We start from the raw sequence: 26411 nt of genomic DNA on the forward strand, positions 1-26411 counted from the left end.
AGGGATTTTGGTTGGAGTGAATTTTGGCCGGTTCATGAGGATCCAGCCCACATTTGTATAGTGTATGCACAGGTTGGGACAACCAAGACTATCCCAGTGCATATGTTGGTCCCAGATTCCTTTATGGAGATTGGGACACTCCTGATGAGCTTTTTATTCCTACTAAGCATTTGACAACTCTTTACTCATTTAAGGAGTCCATTTTGAAGAGTGTTCCATGACTACAGTATCCCATCCTAATAAAGGGCTAACTGCTCCTATAGAGGATGCGCCTGTTTTTAAGGATCCCATTGATCAGAATTTGGAGAATCTAACTGTTGAGGCCCAAGTCTTGAGAGATAAGTATCTCTGAATCGGTGATTCCAAAAAGTCAGGATTTCTACTTCATGCTAAGTCTACCATAGCTCATCGAACACATAACTCTATTGGTATGAGGAAAGAAGTTTTCATCCCAGGAAATACTCAATGGACTGAATCCCCACCTTTTTGTAATTGGGGTCCAAATCAGTAGTTGGCCCTGAGTACCATCAAGGGCCTTGCTGTCTTGTTTCAGAGACCCCTAGTTTATCTTTTTTGATTGAGATCTTTGTTAAAGGTGCTTCTCATATAGCCCTGCTGTGGGATCTGCATTTTGTACTTACTGTAAAATCATTTTCTTAGAATTAATTGAAGGACACAGGTCCCGGTCCTCTGTCTATGATCTTCCCCTTCGTATTGTTTTTTTCACAAAACGGAGGCATGCTGTGGAGTGGGAAGTGGTGTACTTTCTGGTCACCGTTTTTTTTTTTTTGGCCAGAGTCCAAACCCTCTTGTAGACTGCAGTATGACCAATTTGCGTCCCTCAATAAACTCCAAAAAAGGGATTTTCCGGGAAGGGAAAACATTTAATCTATTTTAGTTATTTATTTTTGTTTAGCTAAAGCTGTGAATTTTGTGGTAAATGTATTATATTTAAGGGTCAGTCCACCTAAAACAGATCATTTCATTTTTTGGTAGCAGCAAAGTAATTTTACCTCTTAGCAAGTAGTTTTCTTGTCTCTAGTGGAGAAACCTCTATCTGAATAACCAGGCTCATACCTACTGCATTTATTATGGGGAATGTCAAAGGTGGGCGAGCAACATTCCTTTTTGTCAATGGACCCTCCCTTTTTATGCCACAAGTAATCAGTTTGTTTTTCTTGTCTTTGTCTTGCAGCTCCTGGAGAAGGGCCTGTCCAGCATGCAGCAGTCATTACTGCAGATCATCTACAGCCTCCTCAGTCATATTGACCTCTCCACTGCTCCAGTGAAGCAGTTTAACCTTGAAATTATAAAAATCATAGGAAAATATGTTCAGGTAGGGATTTTCTTCTAGATTTAGATTTATCTAGCAGGTTGTGTGTGTGTGTGTGTGTGTGTGTGTGTGTGTATATATATGTGTGTGTATGTATATATATATATATATATATATAGATATATATATATATATATAGATAGATAGATAGATAGATATACCAATCAATACCGTGTGTGTGTGTGTATATATAATATATATATATATATATATATATATATATATATATATATATATATATATATATATAGATAGGTGTTATATATATATATATATATATATATATATATATATATATATATATATATATATATATATATATATATACATACATAACACACACACAGCAAGGATTTTCATTGTGGCATGTGCACTATTACATGCATTCTCCTCTTCAGTGCAATGGTCCCCAGAGCAAGATACTGGATTTCATTCACAAAGTTATTCATTTAATGTGCTCAAGTGGAATTTTATTTTCTTTTTCCCGTTTTACCCATAAAAGCCAGATGTTTTATGACTTGTAATTCATTTCCAATATCCTGCTCCGACAGAAGCATTTCTTTTTTGGCTCCTGTCAAAACCACAACATTCTATAATGCAAGGTTCTGTGCAGGAAAGCCCTAGAGCACTAAGCCAGCTTGATGCAAACTGCTTTATATATCTTTGTGCTTGGCTGGAACACTTTATTCAGAAGCACTCAAATGAAAACAATGAAATGAGGTCAGCTTAGCAGTACCAGCAATACCATTCTCAGAACTATATGTGACTGTAGAGATGTACAATGAAGCTTTTCAGGTCTCGAGGTCTGCTTGTATTCCACAGAAGAACAGGCTTAAAGTGGGGGTTCACCCGAAAAACTAATTTTTAACATTAGATTGAGGCTAATTGTGGAAAGCACAATCGGGTGTTTTTTTTTTAAATCAATGCAGTACATACCGTTTTAGAGATAGTTGTTCTCCGCGGCTTCCGGGTATGGACTGCGGGACTGGGTGTTCCTATTTGATTGACAGCCTTCCGACCGTCGCATACAGCGCGTCACGAGTTGCCAAAAGTAGCCGAACGTCGGTGCGCAGGCGCCGTATAGAGCCGGCTTATGCCAACACAAAATAAAAAAAAACACACACACATATGTAGTACATATTCAATACATGCACATTTTCCACTGTAACCCTTTAAAGACCATGCAAATACAGGGTAACACCTGTAGATCTGCCAGGGATGCACTAGGATCTTAAATTCCTATTATAGGCCGACAACACACAACATTTTTGTGGACTGATTGGTGTCAGCCCTGCCAGTTGTCTTTTGCTAAGCTACTCAACTACTTCCACTGTCTTATTTTCTATAACATAGGGATATAACACAGATTGACTTGTAGTTAATAGGAACAGGGAGGGCTAAATGGTCTTTATGAGATGGCACATTCAGTGAGCACAGGAAAGTTCTGCATTTCTGACAAGATTAATAGGTGTTTTTGTGCTCAAAAAATAGATATAACAAAATGCTTGCATTGGTATCTTTAACAAGCCAAAATGGAGAAAATAAGGGTTAGGGTTTACAATGACTTTTACACGTGCTTTCAGTGCTTATTAGATGCTGAGAGATGTGATAAGTAGTTGGCACCTGCCCTTTTCCCTTTACTGACTCTTATCAGGTTAATGTGTCCAACCATTAGAATATTTCAGGCTGACCAGCATTCAGGTGAAGAATTGTGTTTAGTTCTAGCTGCCTGCTACTTGGCTTGTTTTTTTTTTTTTGCCTCTATTTCTGTCATGGTTTTTGTGCTTGTATTATTCACTTCTGAATCATCATTTTATTTTACTATTTGTCCTCTCAGAGTGCGTATTGGAGAGAAGCACTGAATATCCTTAAACTTGTGGTCTCCCGCTCAGCCTGTCTTGTAGTGCCAAATGACGCTCCAAAATCCTACAGAGATATAGGCTCACCTGAAATCTCATTTACAAAAATATTTAATTGTGCCTCCAAAGAGCTTCCTGGAAAAACCTTAGATTTTCATTTTGATATATCAGAGGTGAGATACCGTGTTATCAGATTTGATTGCTGTCCATTTCTTTTCCTGCTCCCATTTCCAACACATTGCCAGATCTCACTTATATTGCCTGTGTTTGTTTGTAGACGCCAATAATCGGGCAGAAGTACGGAGACCAACACAGTGCTGCAGGAAGAAATGGGAAGGCAAAAGTCATTGCTGTAACTCGAAGTACATCCTCCACTTCCTCTGGTTCTAACTCCAACGCTCTTGTCCCTGTTAGCTGGAAAAGACCACAGCTCTCTCAGGTAATGGAGCCATTTAGATAACTTATCTCCGAAAAGATAAGTTATCATTTATAAAGGTGCCCAGAAAAGGAATATGTTTATGCTCTCCTCATCGGGGAATTCACCACTATGAACAATCGAGATCGATTTTTGTTTTTAACAAATTTGCTGGATTGGCAACAAAGATGTCCTTCTGTTTCCAGAATATAGTTTTTAGGTTAAAACTAAAACTAAATTAAAAAAAGCAACTTGGGCTGCAATATTCAACTTTAGAATAAAGTTTTCCTCTAAGGTACCTCTTTTTGGACAAAATATTCCCTCTGTCTTCCAGGTTGAATGACGCCCAGCCCGACATCGTTTCAGTGCCCTTCTCTGATTTAGTAAAGGCTGCCCAACCTGTACAGGAGGACTAGGTATGAGCTTGGGTGTGTTCGGACCCTAGTCTGAACCCACGTGAGCGAGCCCACAAGGGTGCTGTCACTGTACTGGGCCAACGCAGGTAATTGGTCCACTATAATGACAGCTTCCTGGCAAGCTCGCTCACAAGGGTTCAGGCTGGATCCGAAAACACCTAAGCTCATAAAGAGGACTCTGACATTACATGACCATCCTTTAAGGTTTCAGAATAGTTAGGTATAACAAATAGGTGAAAAAGCATGCTGGGGGACCTTCAGGAAAGGAATAGGGGGTAGCATGGGGGAAACTAGTGTGTCCAGAGTTGAGCTTTGAGTTCTAATCAGGCTTAGGAGCGGACTATGGAGACACTATTCAGAAAGCCGAAGCACTTGATTCGTCCATCCATGCTGTCTAGCATGAATGAAGGAATCTGCAGGCTATATATATAAAGTTTGTGTATGGCCAGCCTTAAAGTTAAGCTGTCCATAAATGGGTAGTTCTGGCTGAAGAATGAAAAAAAAAAAACGCTTAAAGTGAATGTAAAACCCCATTCATGAAATCTGACCTGACTTCTCTCAGTCTTCTCTAAGCCCTAAGTCCCATGTCTTTCTGCTGCTCCGGTCCTCTGTTATCAGCATAACTTCTAATAAGCTCTCCGACACAGGCGATAAAATCAGCTGGAAATTTTTGTCAGGGAGGGAGCTATAAATAGATTAGCATAGCAGAGAGCTTGTCTGTTCACAGTACAGCTCTACAAGTTTCTTTGTGCCTCTGCCCGTGGGGGGGGGGGGGTGTGCCTTTCCTCCAATCAGCTGTCACACAGTGTATGCCCAGACTCCCTTCCCACTGCTGAAACAGAAAGGACATTTTCTAATATGATGTGCACTTTCTAACGAATATATATATCAGATATACATGTAAAACTTATCTCTGTGCATCACCTGAGGCTATTCACTTCACTGGGTATCTGTGAGGGTTTACATCCACTTTAAAGTGGAATTTTACTCTCTCAACCAACATTGACTATTTTTATTTCTTATGTTGCTAGATTTTTTTTCACATTTCTTCAGTTACTTCCTGGTTTCCAGGCCTGGGCAAATGATGTCATACATCCTAGGAGACTTCAGGAGGGGAGGAGGGGCTTTCTCAGCTAAGTACACTCTCCTGCCTGAGCTAAGGACAGATGGATTCCTAGAAGTAAATGCTATATGAATTATCTGCTCTTACTCAAGATGACCACAGACAGAATTGCTAGGGGGGTTTTTTTTTAAGTGATTTCTTAGCAGAATAAAGCATGGAGACGTGGATGGATGGGTGAGTTTGCTTTGAATATTAAAAAGTGATTACAATTCATTTTTGGTTTGTGGTGCTAACTTGCAGTGTAATTCCGCTTTCAAGATTCCTCCATTTCTCCAGCAAATCCCTTCAACAGAAGTCGATCAAATTATTAAGTTTTATCACACAGGGAAGACCACACTCTGAAATTCACCAAGTTCAGCAGGGATTTCGATCAGTCTGTGACCAGCTTTAGTCAGTAAACTGCACACAGCAGCCTCTACCCACTGGAAGATCCTAAAGAGTAACTGCACTTTTGTTGAGAAAACAAAAACCCAATCTCCTCTGGGTGATCTATGTACATTGCAGGGATTTCACAAACTTTTGTGATGATTCCTGTTTCTGCTCTTAAAGGGGTTGTAAACCCCCGTGTTTTTTCACCTGAATGCATTCTATGCATTCAGGTGAAAAAAACCCTTGTAGTGTCTGGCCCATCCCCCCCCCCCCCCATTTTATTTACCCGAGCCCAAATTTCCGTGGGCACGATCCCGCGTCGCTCTCTCCACAGGTTCTCGGCTCTTTATTGGATAGATTATTAGCAGCGCAGCCATTGGCTCCCGCTGCTGCCAATCAAATCCAATGACTCGAGCGCCGAGGCATGGGGCCGAGTCATACACTCGGCGTTTATGGACGTCGAGTGTATGATACAGGAGCACACACACAAGACAACCCCCTTGGGAGAGAGCTTCCCAGAGGGGGTTATCTAATGCAGGGAGGAGCCGATGTGGGACCCCAGAACAGGTCGATTAGGGCCACTCTGTGAAAAACGAACTGCACAGTGAAAATAAGTATGATATGTTGTTTAAAAAAAAAAGGGGGGATCCTTTATCACTTTAAGGAAATAAAGCGGTTTGTGTAGAGTGAATCTGAATGGGAATGCTGGTTTCATTCTTTTCATTCAATCAGCTGATGCGCTTGCAGTGTTCCGATGAGGAAAATTGCAGCATCTGAATCTGTTTAGAAATGATTAACCCTTTGGGAGTATCTCTCAGAAAATTATATTTTTGTTGAAGATGATGCCTTAAATCTGACTTATATCTTAGAGCAGACCTCTGGGAAGATTAGTGAGCCAATCACACAATCAGGAAATGACATTTCTGGGGAAGTTCTGTACACCATCAGTGTACAAAAGACTTTCAGGTAGCCATATTGCATTTTACAGAAAATTACAGAGCTGTAGATAGAAGAGGAAAGGTAATTTTTTTTAATAACATCCAATTACAATATGACTTGCATAGCAGTTGTACTGTATATGCTATATATATATTTTTTATTTGCTTCTTTCCCCCACGAAAAAAAAAAAGAGAAAGTTCCATTGGCACGCAGATAGTTAATCTCCTGCTGTGTTTTGCCAGATCTGGATCTTCTACTTAATCTGTGCTGAGTAGCTGGTTCATCCTGCAGGTCAGAGCTGACGTGAAGGGATTTTTCCAGCAGCATCCAAATTTTCTTTTAGCTGCTTCCACAGTTTATATGTTTCCTTCAGATGTTTCTGAATAGTGCAGCCTACTTGTAAACTTTTAAGACTTAGAATAAGTTCTGATCGTAGCCTGCAATCATTGCTTTCGTTGTGCTGCTATAAGGAATTGGGGTATTAAGAGCATCTGATGAAAGTCAATGTTCTGTCTGCCATTAATTGATGTTGTTTTCTGACTGTTTCTCATTACTGCTACCTGATTACTAAGAAGATGCACACTGTTTCTGCTAATTTTCTTCTCCATTATGACCTTTCTTTTCCAGAGGAGAACTCGAGAAAAATTAATGAATGTCCTGTCACTGTGTGGGCCTGACTCCGGTCTCCCCAAAAATCCATCAGTAAGTGTGACTTGTCTTTGCAGCCGCTAATTAAACCCGCTTTAATTGCTCTCCTTGCATGTCATTTGGCTGTTTGTTTAGAGAGCCTCGGCACCTGTAAATTGTCAAGTCAGCCGCACACAGAGAATATGAGTGTTTAGAAAGCTTGAGTTCCAATCTCTGCTCTCCACAGGTGGTCTTCTCATCAAATGAAGATCTTGAAGGTGGAGATCAGCAGACCAGCCTGATTCTGAGCACAGAGGAAGCCATTCAAGAGGAGGAAGTGGCTGTCGAGGACACCGGCAGTGAACAGCAGTTTGGTGTCTTCAAGGACTTTGATTTTCTGGATGTTGAATTGGAAGATGCGGAGGTGAGATCCATGTGGCGACCACTCGCCTCTGGAAAGCCATTAACTCCAAGCTATGAAAATAAAATAAAACTGAATCAGAGCAGATATTTCATATCAATGTACAGTAAAACCTTGGTTTGAGTGCGTTTTGCAAGACAAGCAAAATGTTTTAATACATTTTGACTTGATATACAAGCAATGTCTTGATATAAGAGTAGCGTCATATCACAACTGAGTATAAAAAAGAAGAGAGGAGCCTCTAAGTGTAGCAATATGGTTACATTTAATGAAGGTACAACATTTAGCAACTTATTGCTACACTTAGAGGCACCTCTCTTCTCTTTTATACCCTGTAAATAAAATGCTTTGATATACAAGTGCTTTGGATTACAAGCATTTTTCTGGAACGAATTATGCTCGCAAACCAAGGTTTTACTGTAGTTCATACACGTAGAATACTGAACAAATTCTAGCCATAAAATATAGTGGAATGCAAGCAAGGGTCTGCTTTGAAGATTTTTTTTTTTTAATTAATGAGTATTTATAAGCTGGGAATACAAGGAAATATGTTTCTTTGCAGAGCTAGTCTAGGCTCATAGTTGGTAACCTCTCCGCTTTTCTCCATGTCTCGTTTCATAAAACCGTTCTATCTGCCTAGTTAAAATTGAACCTTGCTACTGGGCGGCATTCTTTTAAATTCCTTCCATGACTTGAAATACAATTAGTGACGTGAGGCTGTACAAAAAGTATTTATTCAGATTAACTCTGTGATCAGTTTTAATATGGAGAAACCTTAAAGTGATTGTAAAGGCAAAAGGTTTTTTATCTTCATGCATTCCATGCATGAAGATAAAAAACCTGTGCAGCAGCCCCCTCCTAATACTTACCTGAGGTTCCTCTCTATCCAGCGATGTTGCAGGAGAGACTTGGCTGCCCGGGACTCCCTATCTCATTGGCTGAGACAGCAGTGGAGCGCCATTGGCTCCTGCTGCTGTCAATTAAAGTCAGCCAATGAGGAGTGAGGGGGTTGGGTCAAGCCGGGCTCCGTGTTTGAATGAACACACAGAGCTGCGCCTCCGCTCGGGTGCCCCCATGGCAAGCTGCTTGCTGTGGGGGCACTTGTCAGGGGGAAGGGGCCAGGAGAGCCAAAGAGGGACCAGAGAAGAGGATGATCTGGGCTGCTCTGTGCAAAACCACTGCAGGTAAGTATAACATGTTTGTTATTTTTAGGCAAACAAAACTTTAGCATCACTTTAATTCTCTGCATTGAGGTGTAAACCCTTCTGCATGCAGCTCCCCTCTCAGTCCACCCTTGCACTTACCTGAGCCTGATCTCAATACAGCTATGTATGCAAGAGCAGAGACTCTCTCGGCTCCCTCCCTCCTCATTGGCTCAGAGACAGCAATGTGGGCCATTTGCTCCTGCTGCTTTTGATCACAGCTAGTAAGTAGGAAGGGGGGGCGGGGCAATGGACACGCAACACAGCTGGGGAGCGAGCATGCACGAGTGCCCCCATAGCAAGCAGTATGATATAGGGTAACTTGGTGGCGGGGGAGCCAGGAGCGCCAGCAGGGGTGACCGAGAAGAGGATCAGGGCTGCTCTATGCAATGGTTTTGCAGGTGAGTATGACTTGTTTGTTATTTTAATTGCATTTACAATCACTTTAATAATTATTTATAGTGACTTTGTAGAAATGTTTTAACAGAAAAGACATGTTAAATTCAAATACTTAAGCACATTTTAAGGGTGTTCTGGGACAGGAAACCTGAACACTTATGTGTTTGGGGCTTATTTGGGTGCTGTACAAAGTGGGTCAGAATGCATGTAGACACCTCTAGGTTCCTGCTGTCATTATATTCCTCCAGTTTATGACTTTTTAAAAAGACCATGGGTCACTATCCTATATGACTGGAAGAGCCAGACTATGAAATTGCTCTCTTCTTAGTGCAGGACAGTACTTTTTCAAACCGCATAAGAGAATTTGCATATAATGTATTGAGTTCCAAGTACATATAACAGCCTTTATTTTTCTTTAGAGTTAAACTAATATAAATGTAACCTAAAGGTTTCATTATCATTAAAGCCACAGATAAATATTTATGGATCTTTAAGCTACATAGGACCAAGGGCTCTGCTTAGGACTGAGCTTAGAATATCCCCATAAGCTTTGTGTCTGTTAGTATTCAGGCCAAGAGTAGTATACTTACCTGTCAATTTTGGCTGTGCAGGTAGGTTTGTACAACAGATGCATATCACTTTACTTTATATAACTGAGCTAGCTCAGCACTAGTATAAAAAATAAAATAAAAACAAATGTCAGTTTAAGTGACGCTAAACAATATCCTTTTTTTCTCCAAAAATAATCCATACATATCTACTATTACTACTACTACTTCTATGGCCCTGTAGTCTATTGTTTCTTACTTTTTCTGCCTCCTTGTAATTTCCTTGAGCGTTCTTGTGCTTAGTGTCACTTTCAGCTGAGAAGTAGTCTCTATGGGCCAGATTCAGGTACATTGTCGTATCTTTGTGCCGGCGTAGCGCATCTCATATGTGACATTGAGAGGCAAGCTGAGTATTCACAAAGCACTTGCTCCCATATTTACGCCAGCGTAACGTAAATAGGCCGGCGTAAGCCCGCCTAATTCAAAGTAGGCAGGTAGTGGGCGTGTTGTATTAAAATAAATCGTTACCCCATGTAAATGCATGGCCGTACGAACGGCGCATGCTCAGAATCACGTCGCATATACTCCCTAAGATACGACGGCTCAATGCGTTCGACGTGAACCTAACTTACGCCCAGCCCCATTCACGTACGACTTGCGTGAAACAACGTAAAATACGACGGCTGTTCCGACGTTTCCGACATCCATACCTTAACATGACTTACCCCTGCTTTATGAGGGGTAAACTTCCGCCGGACGTACGCCTTACGTAAACGGCGTAGATTACTGCGACGGGCGTAAGTACGTTCGTGAATCGGCGTATCTTGCTCATTTACATATTCGACGCGTAAATCAATGGAAGCGCCCCTAGCGGCCAGCGTAAATATGCACCCAAGGTACGACGGCGTAGGAGACTTACGTCGGTCGTAGGAAGTCAAAATTCAGGCGTATCTTGTACTGTGAATTAGGCGCATAGTTACGACGGCGCATCCTAGAACTTACACGGCGTATCAACAGATACGTCGGCGTAAGTTCTCTCTGAATCTGGCCCTATAGGTCAAATACATTTAAATGGTCGGTTCATCGAAGTACCAATTTTGCTAGTTGCTGGAAAGTTAAATGACACAACTGTTTCTTAAAGTGGAACTTTAGTCGGATAATTAAGTCCTGCTAGATCACTTCAGACTGGCCCCTTTTTTGCAGGTATAGCTATGTAAAACATAAATAGATATTCAGTAATACACTGTCTCACCCTGCACTGCACACACTCAGTTGCTCTCTATTTTTAGCATTGTGCTGAAAATTTGAGATTTACTGCTGCTCAGGGGCTTTGGGCTTCGGAAAAATGGCAGCCTCCTGCAAGAGGAAACTGGAGCAATTTTCAGCACACACTAATTTTGGTAGCATATTTATTAATGTGAAATGTACATTCCTGGCTATAGAACATTATTTTTTATCAAGTTGTTATCGAGAATAAAGTTCCGCTTTAAGTATCACAGTTCCTATGCTGCTATGACCAGTAAATGATCGTCCCCCTTTCCCTGTTGGAATTTTTTATATGTTTTATATAGTAAAGCATGCAGCAGGAGGGCTCTTAATCACTTCAGGCTGACCCCTTTTGCACGTATAATAAAACATTATAAATAAGTGCCTATACTGTTTAAAATTCAGTAATGTCTGCTCAGTTGCTCTCCATTTTTCGTCACTGTGCCAAAAATGTAGAGTCTGACAGCCTAAAGATTTACTGCTGCTCTGGGCTTCAGCAAAATGGCAGCCTCCAGCAGAAGGAACAGTACTCACAGCACATACTAATTTTGGAAGCATAATTATTAATGTAGAATGTATGTTTCTTGCTAAAGAACATTTTTTTTGTCAAGTTGTTATGGGTAAAATTCTACTTTAATTGGGAACAGAGCCAGGAACTATGACAGGGATACCTTGCCACTGAAGTTCAAGTGCAAATTATACACAAAGCCAGCTGGAGACTTGGTCTTTTTTTTAAAGATCCCACCAGTAACTGAAATATCAGTCTTGTGCAGACTGATTTTTTTTTAATTATAATATAGCCTACGTTTGGTGTTAAGATGCCATCTTCTGTCCTCCTTCAGTTGGCAGTGCCTTAATGGTTAGAATATTTTCTGGAACTTGTCAGTTAAATGAGAAGCGGGCAAGGGCTTCATGATAACTCTGCCTGAAGTCCATGCCGTGTGCCTATACCCTAGGACAGGGATCCTCAAACTATGGCCCTCCAGCTGTGGTAGAACTACACATCCCATGAGGTATTGTAACACACTGACATTCACAGACATGACTAGGCATGATGGGAATTGTAGTTCCCGAACAACTGGAGGGCCGTAGTTTGAAGACCCATGCCCTAGGATATAAGGGGCCCCACAAGGGCACATACGTGTGTTTAAAGTGGGTACTTGCCTGCATCACATCAGTAGAGTAGTTGTTGGAATGAGTGCTTCTTAGGCCATGACAAGTTCATGTGAAGTCTCCAGATTAAAGAAAGACCTATAGTAAGAGAATATGCAATTGCTGACATCTGAAAATACTAGTTGCCTGGCCTTCATGCATGCAGTGGTTTCAGTACTGCATGTATGCAGATCAGGTGTTTTGTGTTCCTAAACTGCACACTAATTCCGGGACACTGACTCAGTGTTAAAGCCATAGGCAGCCGGGCAACTAGCTTCCTTAGAGTGAGGTCTGTGATGACAAACCCTATTTTTCTTTCTGTGCCAGTTTTCTTTAATTAACTGTGCAGCATATAAATAGTTTATCATTTCAGACACTGATTATTTCCTGGTAAGGTTCATTTATGAAAAAAAAAAAAAAAAAAAACTCCCAATTTTTGTCAGCCCTATTGTACCCTATACATTAACATGGCAGTGCTGCTCTGCCTAGCGTTTAGTCTGTATAAGTGATGTTAAAGTGATACATAACTGTTTTCTCCTGCCTCTGTGTTTGTCCTTGTTACTTATGAATATTTGTGTTTTCCTTTTTGCTAACCAGGAGCTGCAGGTAAGTTGCAGCCTGGTGGAGTGGCTTGTTTTAGCTGTGATCCCATGTGGTTTGTGTTTTTTTTTTTGCCATATATAAAATGTGCAAGGTTTGCTGTTTGATTAATAGATATGTATATTGGCCCAGTTATCTGTTCCCCATCTTGTTCTCATATCCCAGTTTTTGTTTTTTGGATTGTGCTCCGCTCCCCCCCTCCCCCCCCTTTGTTTCAGAGCCATCATATTAATAGCTTGCACTGCTTGTGATTCTTGATGTTCTATGTAAAATTTGACATGAGTTGCCCAAGTGATCTTTTATTTGTTATGCCAGGGTGAAAGTGTCGACAACTTCAACTGGGGAGTCCGCAGACGTTCATTGGACAGTATTGACAAAGGTGACACCCCATCTCTCCAGGAATGTCAGTACTCAGGAAGCACTCCTAGCTTGAATCTAACCAACCAGGAGGACACGGACGAGTCCTCAGAAGAGGAAGCGCTGACTGCTAGTCAAATTTTGTCCCGTTCACACATGGTATGACATCAGAGTCCATCTTTGACTTCCATGCACTTTCAAACTTGTAAATCTAATGCCTGACCATAGTAGATCAAAATGCTTCTGTCAGATCATTTGTTTCTTCTCTTGTCTGTTATGAAATAGTTAGAGCCCATTCACACAGGGGCAACACGACTTCTAGCACGACTTTGGGAGGCAACTTGGACACAACTTGAGTATGAATCATCAGGCAATTTCAAGTTGCCTCCAGGACAGTACAAGGGAACTTCAAGTCGCCTCCAGGACAGGAGGCTTTCAAGTGGCCAATCAAACAACAATCGGCTCTGTTGGAGGGAGGGGTTTGCCTGAGAAATGTATGTTATCTTCCTGTATTGCTTCAGTTAAGACAGTGATCCGACTTCTGAGGCGACTTCCATTGAAATCAATGGGTACAAGTTGCCTAGAAGTTGGATTGAAGTAGTACAGGAACCTTTTCTGAAGTCGGAGCGACTTCAGTAGTGTACATTAAGACGGCTCCATTCACTTCCATTCATTTTCTCCACCGCGCAACTTGGGGCGACTTGAAGTCGGATCCTAGGTCGCCCCAGTGTGAACCGGCTCTTAGGGCTGCTATTGCAGTTTGTTTACTTTCCTGCAGTAAGTTGATAGATAACTACTAGATGGCTATGTAAAAGTGTACATTACTTACTACATTTTTGGTTTAGCTTCTTTTATCCCCCCTGCCATTTAGTTTTCCTATTGACTGAAGTAAAAAAAAAAAAAAAATGCTCCAGGCCATCAGAAAAGGAGAGATGATGTAATTGTATCTAGACGGACTGTTAATGAACTAACTCTACTTTTAAGTCTGGTTTCCTGTCTGAATTTCCAAGCAACCAGGTTCTTTTAAAGGGGAAATACAGCCAAAGCTCATTTGGCTATAATACTTCTGTGAATCACAGAAGTACAGTCTGTTCTGCACTCCTGTGGCCCGTTTTCAGCAGACAGCAGGCTGAAGTCATAGAGCCAGTCCAGGCTGGGAAAAGATTGTGGCCATTATGGTCGTGATCCACTTTGGTGCCTGGATCGGCACCAGGCTTACCCTCTCAGCGAGTAGCTGAGAGCCTGAGCCAGCCGCTCCTGCCCCCTCCCCAGAGAACTGAGCGATCAGCGGCCCTCGATCGTTCAGTTCTCAGCCTTAGAGCTGGCTGGGGGGGACAGATGCAGAATCTACTTAGGTAAGGTGATTTAGAAAAACAAACCCATACTTCTCTTTTAAAATGCAGCTGAAAATTCCATGCAAGAGAAGCGGTAGTATACTCGCCCTTTGGCGTTTTGTGTCTCCTGCCTTCCCTCCATTCTAGTGCTGTAGCCGTTTGTAAGACTCTTCAGCATTTAGTACATCCAGGAGTGTTGGAGGCCTTCCCCCCCCCCCCCCCCCCCCACTGAACACTGTGGTTTCTTCCTCCAACCCTTACAACACTACAGGAATAAGCAGTTGCTTAAAGAGACAGTGCCACAACTTGAAACCTTTGCATCAATATACTCCGATTTTAAAAGCTTGCTTGCAGTCATTTTCATTTCCATAAACAACCTCCTAGAAAAAGTGAGTAGTCTATTCCCTAGCAAAGCCCCCTCCCTCATATGTTATAGCCATCTGCTCATTTGGGGTAATTGCATTGCTGTCTGTACTCGTAGTTCCATCCGCTCTTTTATGCAGTTGCTGGAGAGGGAGTAAGGGGGAATAGTATAGAGCAGTGGTCTCCAAACTGTGGCCAAAGGCCCAGATGTGGCCCTTTGCTTGCTTTTATCTGGCCCTTGAGACACTTTTCCTCCACCTGACACCATCAATGATGCATTATTCTTCCCGCTCATACCAATGATGGGGCAATGTTTACTCCCGCTGAAACCAGAGCATTTTCTACTCCTCCTGGCCACAGTTGGCCAAAACCAAAGCCTGAAAGACAGTTTGGGGACCTCTGGTATAGAGTGTTACTTGAGTTTGCTGGGGCTGAGCTTTTGCAGGTAAATAATATGTAAAAAAAATATGTTAAAATCCACTATGGGAAGATTTTGGTTGAAATTAATGGTCTGGTATCCAGGCTCTTTAAGGCATGGGCGATGGACCCATTGTGCACAGGGAGGGGGCACAGGCATCCAACACTCACATAAGTGCTGAATGGTGAGACGAGGTAGGACGAACGAGCCACTGAAGGAGAATATACTTCCACTTTTCTTGCTGCAAACCTTCAGCTACAATTTTGTAGAACTTGACAGGGTCACTTTAACAGCTTCTGTCTAGGGCTTGCTATAGTTTTGGAACATGATAGAGGTAGAAACTGAATAATTTGCCGTAAACACTAGTAAGTCCATCCAGCAAGGGAAGCTCACAGTATACAGCCAGCTCAGTATAAGCAGAAAACCTACTATCGCCATCTGTTGCTCTCTGGCTACTGTTGCCATTCTTGTGGTCCGAGAGATTACCTCTGAAATTGCATTTTTAGGGAGAGGTGCAGTTGCCCACAATTTACTTTTATAGAGCCATGCTAACTCAGCCAGTGTTATTACATAAATGTAATATAAATACATTTTTTCAAATATTCTTTTTCGACCAATTTAATACCCTACACTTTAATGTATAAAAACTTGTGTGTGCTTTTAATAATAGTTGATCTTTAAAGTGAACCTGTAGCTAGGCTATGGTCATTCAAGTATTTGCCTCTGTAGCTGCAGACATTATTGAGCAATTCATTCTTAAATTTCACAGTTGATGCAGTAATGTTTGTCTAGTCATTCTCTCAGCAGCTCAGCTCACTCTGCTTCCTCATTCCCTTATGTCTGGCTTTCTGTCTACATAAGACAGAGTGAGCTGAGCTGACTTATTCTAGGGCAAGAAACTGGAATTGGGCTTTAAGCTGCTTTCTCGGCTGTTGTGACTGTTTTGTTTTGTGCTTGTTTCCTGCAGCTTAATAATGACTCTACAGCAGAGGACAACATGGCTGACCACGTGGACCACTTCCTCCAGCCTCAGGACTCACTCACTAATGCTCTGACAGAGGAAGTGCTGCAAACCAGAGCTGAAACCCCCAGTGTGGAGGTGACCCCTCCAGATAACGCTAACAGTCAGCTGCCTGAGGTGGGGAGAAATCTGGGCTGGTGCATGGCTGATCTGGGTTCCTTTTAGTTCTGTCTCATAGATTTTCTTTTGATTTCATGCAAGCTGTCCTACACATCAAAATTAGATCTTCTTTTATTTTTTTTTTTATTTTTTTTTATATTTCTAACCTGTTTGGGGTCTTAATCACAGTATTATTTATCATTATAATTGCACGCACCCCAAAGGTTACAAATATTTATGTTAAGCTGTTACTGTTTTTGGTGAATTGGTTATTTTATTGTACAGTTTTGGGCATGGTTACGTTGATTCTAGAGCAATTTATTTCTCTGTGGTGCTTCTTTGTAGCTGATCATTTTATTCATTGTGTGTGATTTGGGCTGTAATTGGGGTTAGGACCTCAGGCCAGCTCTGTTAGTGATTGATATTTTGTAACCATGGTGACACAAAAAAAAGTCCCAGCTTCACAATGTTAAATGGCCAGTGTGTGGATGAAAAATGGCAGCTAACTGGGGACCAGTCATTTGTAAGTATCTTTATTTCTGTCATAAATAATTTATGTTTTGCTGAGAATCATGTAAGATTTCATTACTATCACTGATGTAATTGAGCCCAAAGTGGCAAGAAATGAAAAAAGAAGATAACACATGGCACCCACCCACATAAAACATGGATACAATTAAAGCCTCGTTCCCATCTCTTAATAGAAAATGGAACAATCTGCTAATGGCTGGGAAGAGATTTGTAAATGAAGTGTTTGTTACTTCCAAGACTTTTTGGCATGACTGTAGCAAGTGATGCTCAAATTTGTATCACTTGCTTTGATCAGGCCATGTATGACCAGCCTTAAAGTCATGATTTGGCTGCCACAAGAATATGATATTTGGTCCTAAAATTTAATTATTTTTGTTTTGGATAGTATGGGGTAGGATCTGAAACTTTGTTGGGTTCTTACTGCTTCATGGGGCTTCCCCTTTCAGTCCTGATGACACCTGTTTCACCCAACTGAATGTAGAACTAAAGGCAAAACTTTTTCATTTTGGATAGAATAAGGGAGGCTTATAACCCTTCAGGACCTCCTTTTATTTTTTTTCCTGCCATCCGTGTCTCGTTGGGGAGATTTCTCTTCACTTTGTCTCATAACCAAACAGGAAGTGAGAGGAAACCCCTCTAAAGTGAAGACTAGCATCTCCATTGGAACATTTCCCTTCTATTCCTGTTCTGAGGACAACCCAAATTGGGGGATTTTTCTTTACTTTCACTTTTGATGATAATGGTAAACAGGACAAATAGAGAGGGGGATTCTCCCCAACGGGCACAGACAGCAATAATAACCAACAGTTGTCAGCTTGACCCAAATTAACGATGTAAAGTGTGTAAAAAGATGGAGTTTTTCTTTAAATCTGAGCTTTGGCATAAGCAAATAGTGTCTAATTACAAAAGTTATGTATTTTACTTGGTGTACTTTGAGTATTTCCTCCAGATCTGTACAGTAATCCAGTGTTAAACGTTTCCTCTATGCAGAAGCTTCCTGTAATAAAGATCGGTCGCACAATGGCAGCTTAAAGTGGCGTTCCACCCAAAAATTGAACATCCGCTTTTTGAGACCCCCCCCCCATGGTGTCACATTTGACATTTTTCAGGTGGAGGCTGAAGCAGATACCTGTGTAATACAGGTATGTTGCTCCCACTTTCGGGCATTGATACCCGAGCCACCCGCGGGTATCTACCCCCCCTGCTGTCTTCTGGGAAACACACATGTCCCAGAAGACAGCAGGAGAGATGGTGTTGCGCTCCAATAGCATAGAGTGTTGTAATTGGTAAAAATGTATAAATAACCAAAATAGTATAATTGATAAATTTATGTGCAAATATGCAAATAGACTGACTGAAAGATAAAAATCGCTATAAATGCTAAGATAAGGTGCATCCAACAGATGCATTTATAGGGATTTTTATCTTTCAGTCAGTCTATTTGCATATTTGCTCATTCATTTATCAATTATATTATTTTGGTTATTTATACATTTTTACCAATTACACCATTCTATGCTATTGGAGCGCAACACCATCTCTTGATTTTTTTTCAATACCCCAATTTATAACTAGCTATAGCTAGCATTTAATGTAAGGTGCACATAGAGCCAAAAAGCTTGTACCCTTTTGTTTGCCATCTGTTATGTTTCATTATATAACTGAAACACTATATGGCCAAACGTATGTGGACTGTCCTCCACATTATTGAATTCAGGTGTTTTCAGTACATGATACTGTTAATGCTACAACACCCAGTATGAAAATTGGGTTATTGTAATGCCAAAACATAGAGTGCAAACACATTTTAGATAATTGTGTGATTCCAACCTTGTTTGAGGAAGACTGTACTCTGTTCCAGCATGACTGTGCACAAAGACCCATCAATTAATGCATGGTTTGACACGTTTGGTGTTGAGGAAAGCTAGAGGATTTAACAGAGCCCTAACCTCAACTCTATTGAACACCTATTGATCGTAAACCAGGTCTTCTCCTCCAACATCAGTACCTGACCTTGCAAATGCTCTTTTGGCTGAATCGGCAGTGTTCCCGCAAACACTTGAAGAAACCCAAGATCTTGAGGAGGCTTTTTGGAAGAGCGGAGGCTGCTGAAGCTGCAAAGGGAGCTGGTGGCAATTTGCCCACGATTTTAAAATGGCAAACTCCAAAACATATTTTTATAGCAACCCAATGCCAAGACATCAATCTTTCCGCATTTCTGCGTAGTCTGGCATGTACGGTTCTTGTGATATCAAGGTTCTGATGATGTTGGAGATGGAAGATCTGTGTGCTAATAGCAATATCTGCTCAGGTGAGCAAAACTGCATGCAGTGACAAAAGCATGTTCTGTCCAGCCTCATATGAGTCACACAGGATGTCATCGAAAAGCCTTTGAAGTACTGTATATCAAGGTTATTGTGTGTACTATTACCCTCATGGGGTATATTTTATTACCCTCATGGGGTATATTCGTCTGATAACATTCTTGTTTTTAGGATGCCAGTACACTGGTAAAGGATGAACAGCTGAGCACAGCAAGTGAGGACACCAGCTCCAATGCTACACAAGACCAGCACGAAGCTTTGGTTTGTCAGGAGACTCTGGAAGTGGAAGAACCATGTGACCTGGAACCACCAGCTCCAGGCAGCCCCCAGGACTCTATCTGTGAAGATGAGGTTACACTGGCTTTAAAGGAGCTGGATGAGCGATGTGAGGAGGAGGAGGCAGATTTTTCCGATTTGTCCAGGTTAGCGCTTTTAGTCTGCAATGTGAATTATCTTATGTATACAGTTGTGTTCAAAAGTTTGCAAACCCTGGCAGAAATCGTGAGATATTGGCATTGATATTGAAAATGTGATCAGGTCCAAAAAAATATATCTTTTATTTATAGCTAGTGATCATATGAAGCCATTTATTATATTATATAAATCATATCCTTAAAGCGGGAGTTCACCCATTTATTTATTTTTTGACCTTTTCCCCTTAGATTCCTGCTCGTTTTGTCTAGGGGAATCGGCTAGTTGTTTTAAAATATGAGCAGTACTTACCCGTTTTCGAGATGCATCTTCTCCGCCGCTTCCGGGTATGGGTCTTCGGGAGCGGGCGTTCCTTCTTGATTGACAGTCTTCCGAGAGGCTTCCGACGGTCGCATCCATCGCGTCACTAGTAGCCGAAAGAAGCCGAACGTCGGTGCGGCTCTATACTGCGCCTGCGCACCGACGTTCGGCTTCTTACAGAAAATCGTGACGCGATGGATGCGACCGTCGGAAGACTGTCAATCAAAATAGGAACGCCCAGTCCCGCAGCCCATACCCGGAAGCGACGGAGAGGATGCATCTCGTAAACCGTAAGTACTGCTCATATTTTAAAACAACTAGCCGATTCCCCTAGACAAAACGAGCATCAATCTAAGGGTAAAAAGTGTTATGTACGGGTGAACCTCCGCTTTAAATATAAGACAGTGTTTTGGCATGATCAGTCATATTTTCAATATTGGTGCCAAAATGTCTAGATTTCTGCCAGGGTGTGCAAACTTTTGAGCACAACTGTAAGACTTGCTATTGTTATTCACAAATGTTAAGGACCTGTGTCAACTGACTTTTGGCATCAGTTTGAGATGCCTCTAAGATCATCCAGAATTTGACAGTTGCATTCGACCTGCGGTTTACCTCCTCCTGACCTGCTTCTAGCGGGTTTTTCATTCCCTAAACCCATCTAGGAATGCAAAACCCATTTGACACATTCCCCTATAAATCTCAGAAAGTTTTGATTGTGACCGTTTATTTCTTTAGAGGACACTTGATGAGGGGCGTAACCTGTTCTCATCTAGGCTAGCATTGAGCACAGGATTGTGAGGGTAGGAATTATATCTTCTCTGAAGAGAAAAGGGTATTTTAAGGCATCTCAGAGCAAAAATCTATTAAAATAAAACTTGGTTTGGCTAAATGTTTGTACATTCCTTCCCACTTTGCAACCCTTTCGAGAGCCTCCAGAAAATGTGTGAGCAGCTGATACAGAGCATGTTGTGTCCACTCACGCACTGCTGCTAGCATAGTAAATACAGTGCCCTTGACATTTTCCACATTTTGTCATGTTGCAACCAAAAACCTAAATGTATTTTATTGGGATTTTATGTGATAGACCAACACAAAGTGAAGTGGAAGTAAAATGATAAATGGTTTTCCATTTTTCTAACAAATAAATACCTGAAAAATGTGGTGTGCATTTGTACTGTATTTAGACCCCTTTACTCTGATACCCCTAACTAAAATCTAGTGGAACCAAATGCCTTCTGGAATCCACCTAATTAGTAAATAGAGTCCAACTGTGCGTAATTTAAATCTCAGTATAAATACAGTTCTATGAAGCCTTCAGAGGTTTATTAGAGAACCTTAGTGAACAAACCGCATCATGAAGGCCAGGGAACACACAAGTCAGGTCAGGGATAAAGTTGTGGAGAAGTTTAAAGCAGGGTTAGGTTATAAATAAAATGGTAACTCTGGAGGAGCTGCAGAGATCCACAGCTCAGGTGGGAGAATCTGTCTACAACTATTAGTCATGTACGCCACAAATCTCGCCTCTATGGAAGAGTGGCAAGAAGAAAGCCATTGTTGAAAGAAAGCCATAAGAAGTCCTGTTTGCAGTTTGGGAGAAGCCATGTGGGGGACACAGCAAACATGTGGAAGAAGGTGCTCTGCTCAGATGAGACCAAAATTTTACTTTTTGGCCTAAAAGCAAAATGCTATGTGTGGTGGAAATCTAACACTGTACATCAACCTGAACACACCATCCCCACTCTAAAGCATGGTGGTGGCAGCATCAAATTGTAGGGATGCTTTTCCTCAGCAGGCACAGGGAAGCTGGTCAAAGTTGATGGGAAGATGGATGGAGCCAAATACAGGGCAATCTTAGAAGAAAATCTGTTCGAGTCTGCAAAAGACTTGAGACTGGGGTGGAAGTTCACCTTCCAGCAAGACAACGACCCTAAAAATACAGCCAGAGCTACAATAGAAAGGTTTAGATCAAAGCATATTCATGTGTTAGAATTGCCCAGTCAAAGTACAGACCTAAATCCAATTGAGAATCTGTGGCAAGACTTGAAAATTGCTGTTTACAGACGCTCTCCATCCAATCTGATAGAGTTTGATCTATTTTGCAAAGAAGAATGGGCAAAAATGTTACTCCTAGATGTGCAAAGCTGGTAGAGACATCCCCAAAAAGACTTGCAGCTGTAATGGCAGCAAAAGGTGGTTCTACAAAGTATTGACTCGGGGGGCTGAATGCAAATGCATGCCACACTTTTCACATATTTATTTGTAAAAAATTTGGAAAACCATTCATCATTTTTCTTCTACTTCACAATTATGTGCCACTTTGTGTTGGTCTATCACATAAAATCCCAATAAGTTAGTTTTGGTTGCAACATTAAAACATGTAGAAAATTTCAAGAGGTAGGCATGCTTTTTCAAGTCACTGTATCCTCTGCTGTTGAAGGCCATGATTCATTTGTTTGCTGAGCTAGTGTATCACGTGTGCCTGAGTTTTGGCAGCAGAAGACGCACTGTACAGGATCATTAAATTGATCGCCCTAGAAATGGATGTTCTATATTTTTTTTTTCCTCCCTATACATAGATATTACTTAAGATAATTAAAAAAGTGCATCTGCAGCGAGCACCCTTGGACGGATTCCAGCAGGTAATTGTGTATTCAGCCTGCATGTCCTGGAGATCAGCCTAGCATTGAGATAGCATATAGATGGCAGTTAGCAGAGCTGTGCTTACTTCCTCTATGGAGATGTCGTCTTCCTTTTTGTTAAGCAAGAAGACTGTAAAATATATCTACTCAGCATGTTTTGTGAGACTGTTTGGGAATCTGAGCCTGTAAGTAAGCCTTAGAAATAAACTTGTTGGAGGGCAGACCTGTGTTTAGCTTGTCATTTGTACAATAACATCCTGCTATCTCTTTGTAGCCAAGATGACGGTGAACAAGACGGCTTTGCAGAAGTTCAGACATCGCCACCACCGTCGCCTTTCTTCTCAGCAATCTTAGCTGCTTTTCAGCCGGTAACCTATGAAGATGAGGAAGAAGCCTGGCGCTGCCACGTCAATCAGATGTTATCAGAGACAGATGGCTCCTGTGCTGTGTACACCTTTCATATCTTCTCCAAGCTCTTTCAGGTCAGACTCTGTGATTGTCTGAATAAATCTTAAGGCTGAATTTACACTATTGCGAATTGGATGTGGGTTTTCCCTGCATCCAAGCCGCATGTCAGGGGCCTGTGACTGGTTCTCAATGGAGCCGGTACACACAGCTCCGGGACGGCTGTGGAGTGAATTGCACAGGAGTCCTGTGTGTCTTTTGGTCCATTTCAGGCGAAAATACAGACCGGAATCGCACCTGAAAAGGTGAACAGGGGCTCACCAGACCCCTGCTGTGAGTTGCTCTGCACGGAGATGTGAACCCAGCCTAAAAGATCACCTCGATGTTAAATGGTCATTGCTTGATTGTTCTGATGTTGGCGTGATCGGCATATGATCTGGATGGCTGGTCTCTTTTAGACCTGGGCAAACCTGCAAGAGGGCAGACTGATGTGCTCCATTGATCAGACTGTACTTAGGCAGGTGTCTTGGGCGGCCAGGCAGTGGAAAGGGGGTGGCAGGCAGATCATGCCAGCACCTGCTTATTAGGGAGCAGAAGAAGGGAGCCAACATGTTTCTTGACCTGTTTCCCCAGAGGGTTTTGCCTATTCACAAATCGAAATGGTGCATATTTTAAATGTGCATGTTCTGCCTCATCTCCAGGGGGAGATCAGCTGGGGAAATCCTCAGGAACAGTTCGCTATAGAGATCAGCATCACCAAGGCCATGTCGGCAAGATAAGATAGTTGTCTGCGCCTTCATGTTTGAAAGTGTCAGTTGCTCCTACTCAGGCTTTCTCTTCTCCATGCCGCTGCACATGGCATGAATTAAATATGCAGAATGTCTGTCTCTCTAGCACAAATGAACTCTTTATTGACAAATCATAAAAGGATCATATTCTTACCAATTCCCCTTACTCAGTACTTCCTTGACAAAGACACCTGTACACCTACTTTATACATGTAGAGAACAGTCGTTCTTCTTCTAAGCTGATGGAAACGAACCTTCATACACAACTCAGCTTGTGTCTGCAGGTTTTTATCATTTGGTATAGATTTTTCTGAATGATCGATTGCTGGGGAGTTCTCATGAACATATAGATCCACACACTCCCACAGTAGGAACATGCAGTGCTGTATCAAACAAGTGCTTCTGTCCTCCATCTAATTTCTATGGCCAAATTTTAACTGACTTCAGGCAAGGTATTCTTGTGGTACTGTCAAAAACAATGAAAGATTGTCTCTTCTCTTTGTAGTCGATTCAGAAAAAGTTTGGGGCTGTAACAAACGACTCCATTAACTTCTTGGGAGAAAGCGTTCAGAGAATAGGAACAAAATTTAAAAGCTCCTTGGAGGTAATGATGGCATGTTCGGAGTGCCCAACAGTGTTCGTGGATGCGGAAACGGTAGGTTGTGCTCTTGATCCTATGAAATATAATTCTCGGTAAAAGTCCTGTTGAGTTCTTTCTCTGAACTGAACTTTTGTTTGTAAAATTATTACAGCTTTAAAACATATTTCCCGACTTGGGAACCTTGGGCGACTTACATCTATGTGCCCCCTTTCCGTGGACCCAACAAGAACATTAGCACTTCTTACACACCCTAGGTCACCCTCTACTTACTGGATATGTCTCTCTCCTTGGCTTCTCTTTTCCTTCCTTCCTTCCTTCCTCTCTTTCCCCATACTTTTTGATACCTTACCTCTATTTCATGTCCGCCATCTTACCCTTACTAATACAAATCTTGGTCAAGCATGGAAAGATAGCACCGATCTCTTTATTACACTTCCAATGTGTCTGGATCGTGATTCTTATGCCACTGTTACATTTTTGGTATAATCCTATTGTTTAGATTCTTATACCCTGTGCATTTCATATTGTCTATTTCTTGATGTTCTTAACACAGAAAAAAAAAAAAATCTTTTGAACACATATTTCCCCTCACCTAGCTGTGCAATTTGAAGAAAGCGGGACTGCAGCCATTGTATGATGATTGGGCACTCTAAGGCATATTTTTCAACAGTTTAGTGTCAATCCACAGTTAATACTTCATTACACAATAATAAACCTATAACAATGTGTGTCATGCAGGCACAGGCTAACAATGCACTATATGCAGTATGTAATACAGTAATCTCAGTATTAAGTTTGGTATCCCAATATTTATAGAACTGCATTGATAATGTGGCGTTTCGTTCTCTATTTTAGCTGATGTCATGTGGGTTGTTGGAGACCTTGAAATTCAGTGTTTTAGAACTACAAGAACACTTGGACACATATAATGTTAAACGAGAGGCAGCAGAACAGGTACTGATGTCTGTCTATCGGCCTTTATTTAGAGAATGGATGAAATTGGATAAAAGTACAATGTATTTTTACAGGCGCTACAATGACTCTAAATTTGTTTTCTTTAGTCAGATAAATATGCCAAATTGCATATGGATGTTTCATATTAACCACCTACAGTAGGTAGGTGGTGCACTAGAGGCTGCAACTGCTGGTATCTTCACCGTGTATTAGTGCTATGCTCTAAAGAGGCTATGTAATTTAAGTTTTTCTATTCAGATTCTATATTGACAATGACTCAGGAGGGGAACTTTCCCTCTATGCAAGTAGAGAGGTTTTTTTTTGTTTTTTGTTTTTTTAGCAGATGCAATCAGCAAGTCATTCTCCAACATGCTCTGCAATCTGCTGTATATGTCAAATGGAAATGGTTAGATAATGCTGGATGGCCTCCAGCCAGAAAGAGGGGCTCAAAATGACTTGCTGCAGCATCTCATCAGAATAAGCAATTTCAGTACAGAGGAGGCATCTGTACAAGGTTGCAAGACAGAACATAAGGCTGGAGTTTTGCTTCACAGCAAACCTCATAGTGGTCAGAAAATAGTTTATTGGAAAATGCAGAGCTGCTTATTCCACGGCATTGTCTACTCTCGGGAAACGTATGCACTGGTTGTAAACAATGCAGGTTAAATGTATATAAATAAAATAGTTGTTTTTTTTTTTTTTTTGCATTTCAGTATCAGCCAACTGCAGTGACCTAATCTTGTTTTAATTTGATTCAATAGGTTTTTTGTGTGTATTCCAAATCCTAGATAAGAAGTGGAGAAAGGACAAATTGGACCAATGCAGTTGCTGCACATAGTAAGGCCCCTTTCACATGAGAAATACGATCGGGTCCGCCTGTCTGTTTTTCAGGCACACCCGATCAGACCCTCCATTCTCCTCTATGGAGTGGCGGATGTAAACAGACTTATGTCCTTTTATACCCACCTACCTCTAATCCAATCTGGCAAAAAAACAAACGGAAGGGGATCCATTCCCCTCTGTCTGATCAGATCAGAGGGCAGTACATGTAAACGGACAGCCGGTCTGTTTTACATCCGACTGCCTATAGAGCAGAGCGGGTTGTGTCCATGTCCACTCTGCATAAACTGGGTGGACACAGACCTATCATCCACACGCTCTGCTCAGCAGAGGATC

At 41.5% G+C, this 26411-nt stretch overlaps 1 protein-coding gene across 10 annotated transcripts in view; it reads left to right on the forward strand.

The window, feature by feature from the left end:
* Positions 1-26411, forward strand: part of FRYL (FRY like transcription coactivator) — a 505173-nt gene that overhangs the window by 463468 nt on the left and 15294 nt on the right. For 5 of the 10 annotated variants that reach the window (XM_040334951.1, XM_040334921.1, XM_040334924.1 and 2 more), the window contains 12 exons: positions 1196-1336; positions 3171-3365; positions 3470-3631; positions 7082-7156; positions 7329-7505; positions 12667-12675; positions 12985-13185; positions 16109-16279; positions 19288-19538; positions 22762-22969; positions 24186-24335; positions 25137-25235. In XM_040334951.1, the coding sequence (XP_040190885.1) occupies positions 1196-1336; positions 3171-3365; positions 3470-3631; positions 7082-7156; positions 7329-7505; positions 12667-12675; positions 12985-13185; positions 16109-16279; positions 19288-19538; positions 22762-22969; positions 24186-24335; positions 25137-25235 (1839 nt within the window). The remainder of the gene's footprint in view (positions 1-1195; positions 1337-3170; positions 3366-3469; positions 3632-7081; positions 7157-7328; positions 7506-12666; positions 12676-12984; positions 13186-16108; positions 16280-19287; positions 19539-22761; positions 22970-24185; positions 24336-25136; positions 25236-26411) is intronic. The other 5 variants (XM_040334923.1, XM_040334925.1, XM_040334936.1 and 2 more) reach the window with 1 other exon arrangement.

This window comes from Rana temporaria, chromosome 1 (assembly GCF_905171775.1).
Source record: "Rana temporaria chromosome 1, aRanTem1.1, whole genome shotgun sequence".
Lineage (NCBI taxonomy): Eukaryota > Metazoa > Chordata > Amphibia > Anura > Ranidae > Rana > Rana temporaria.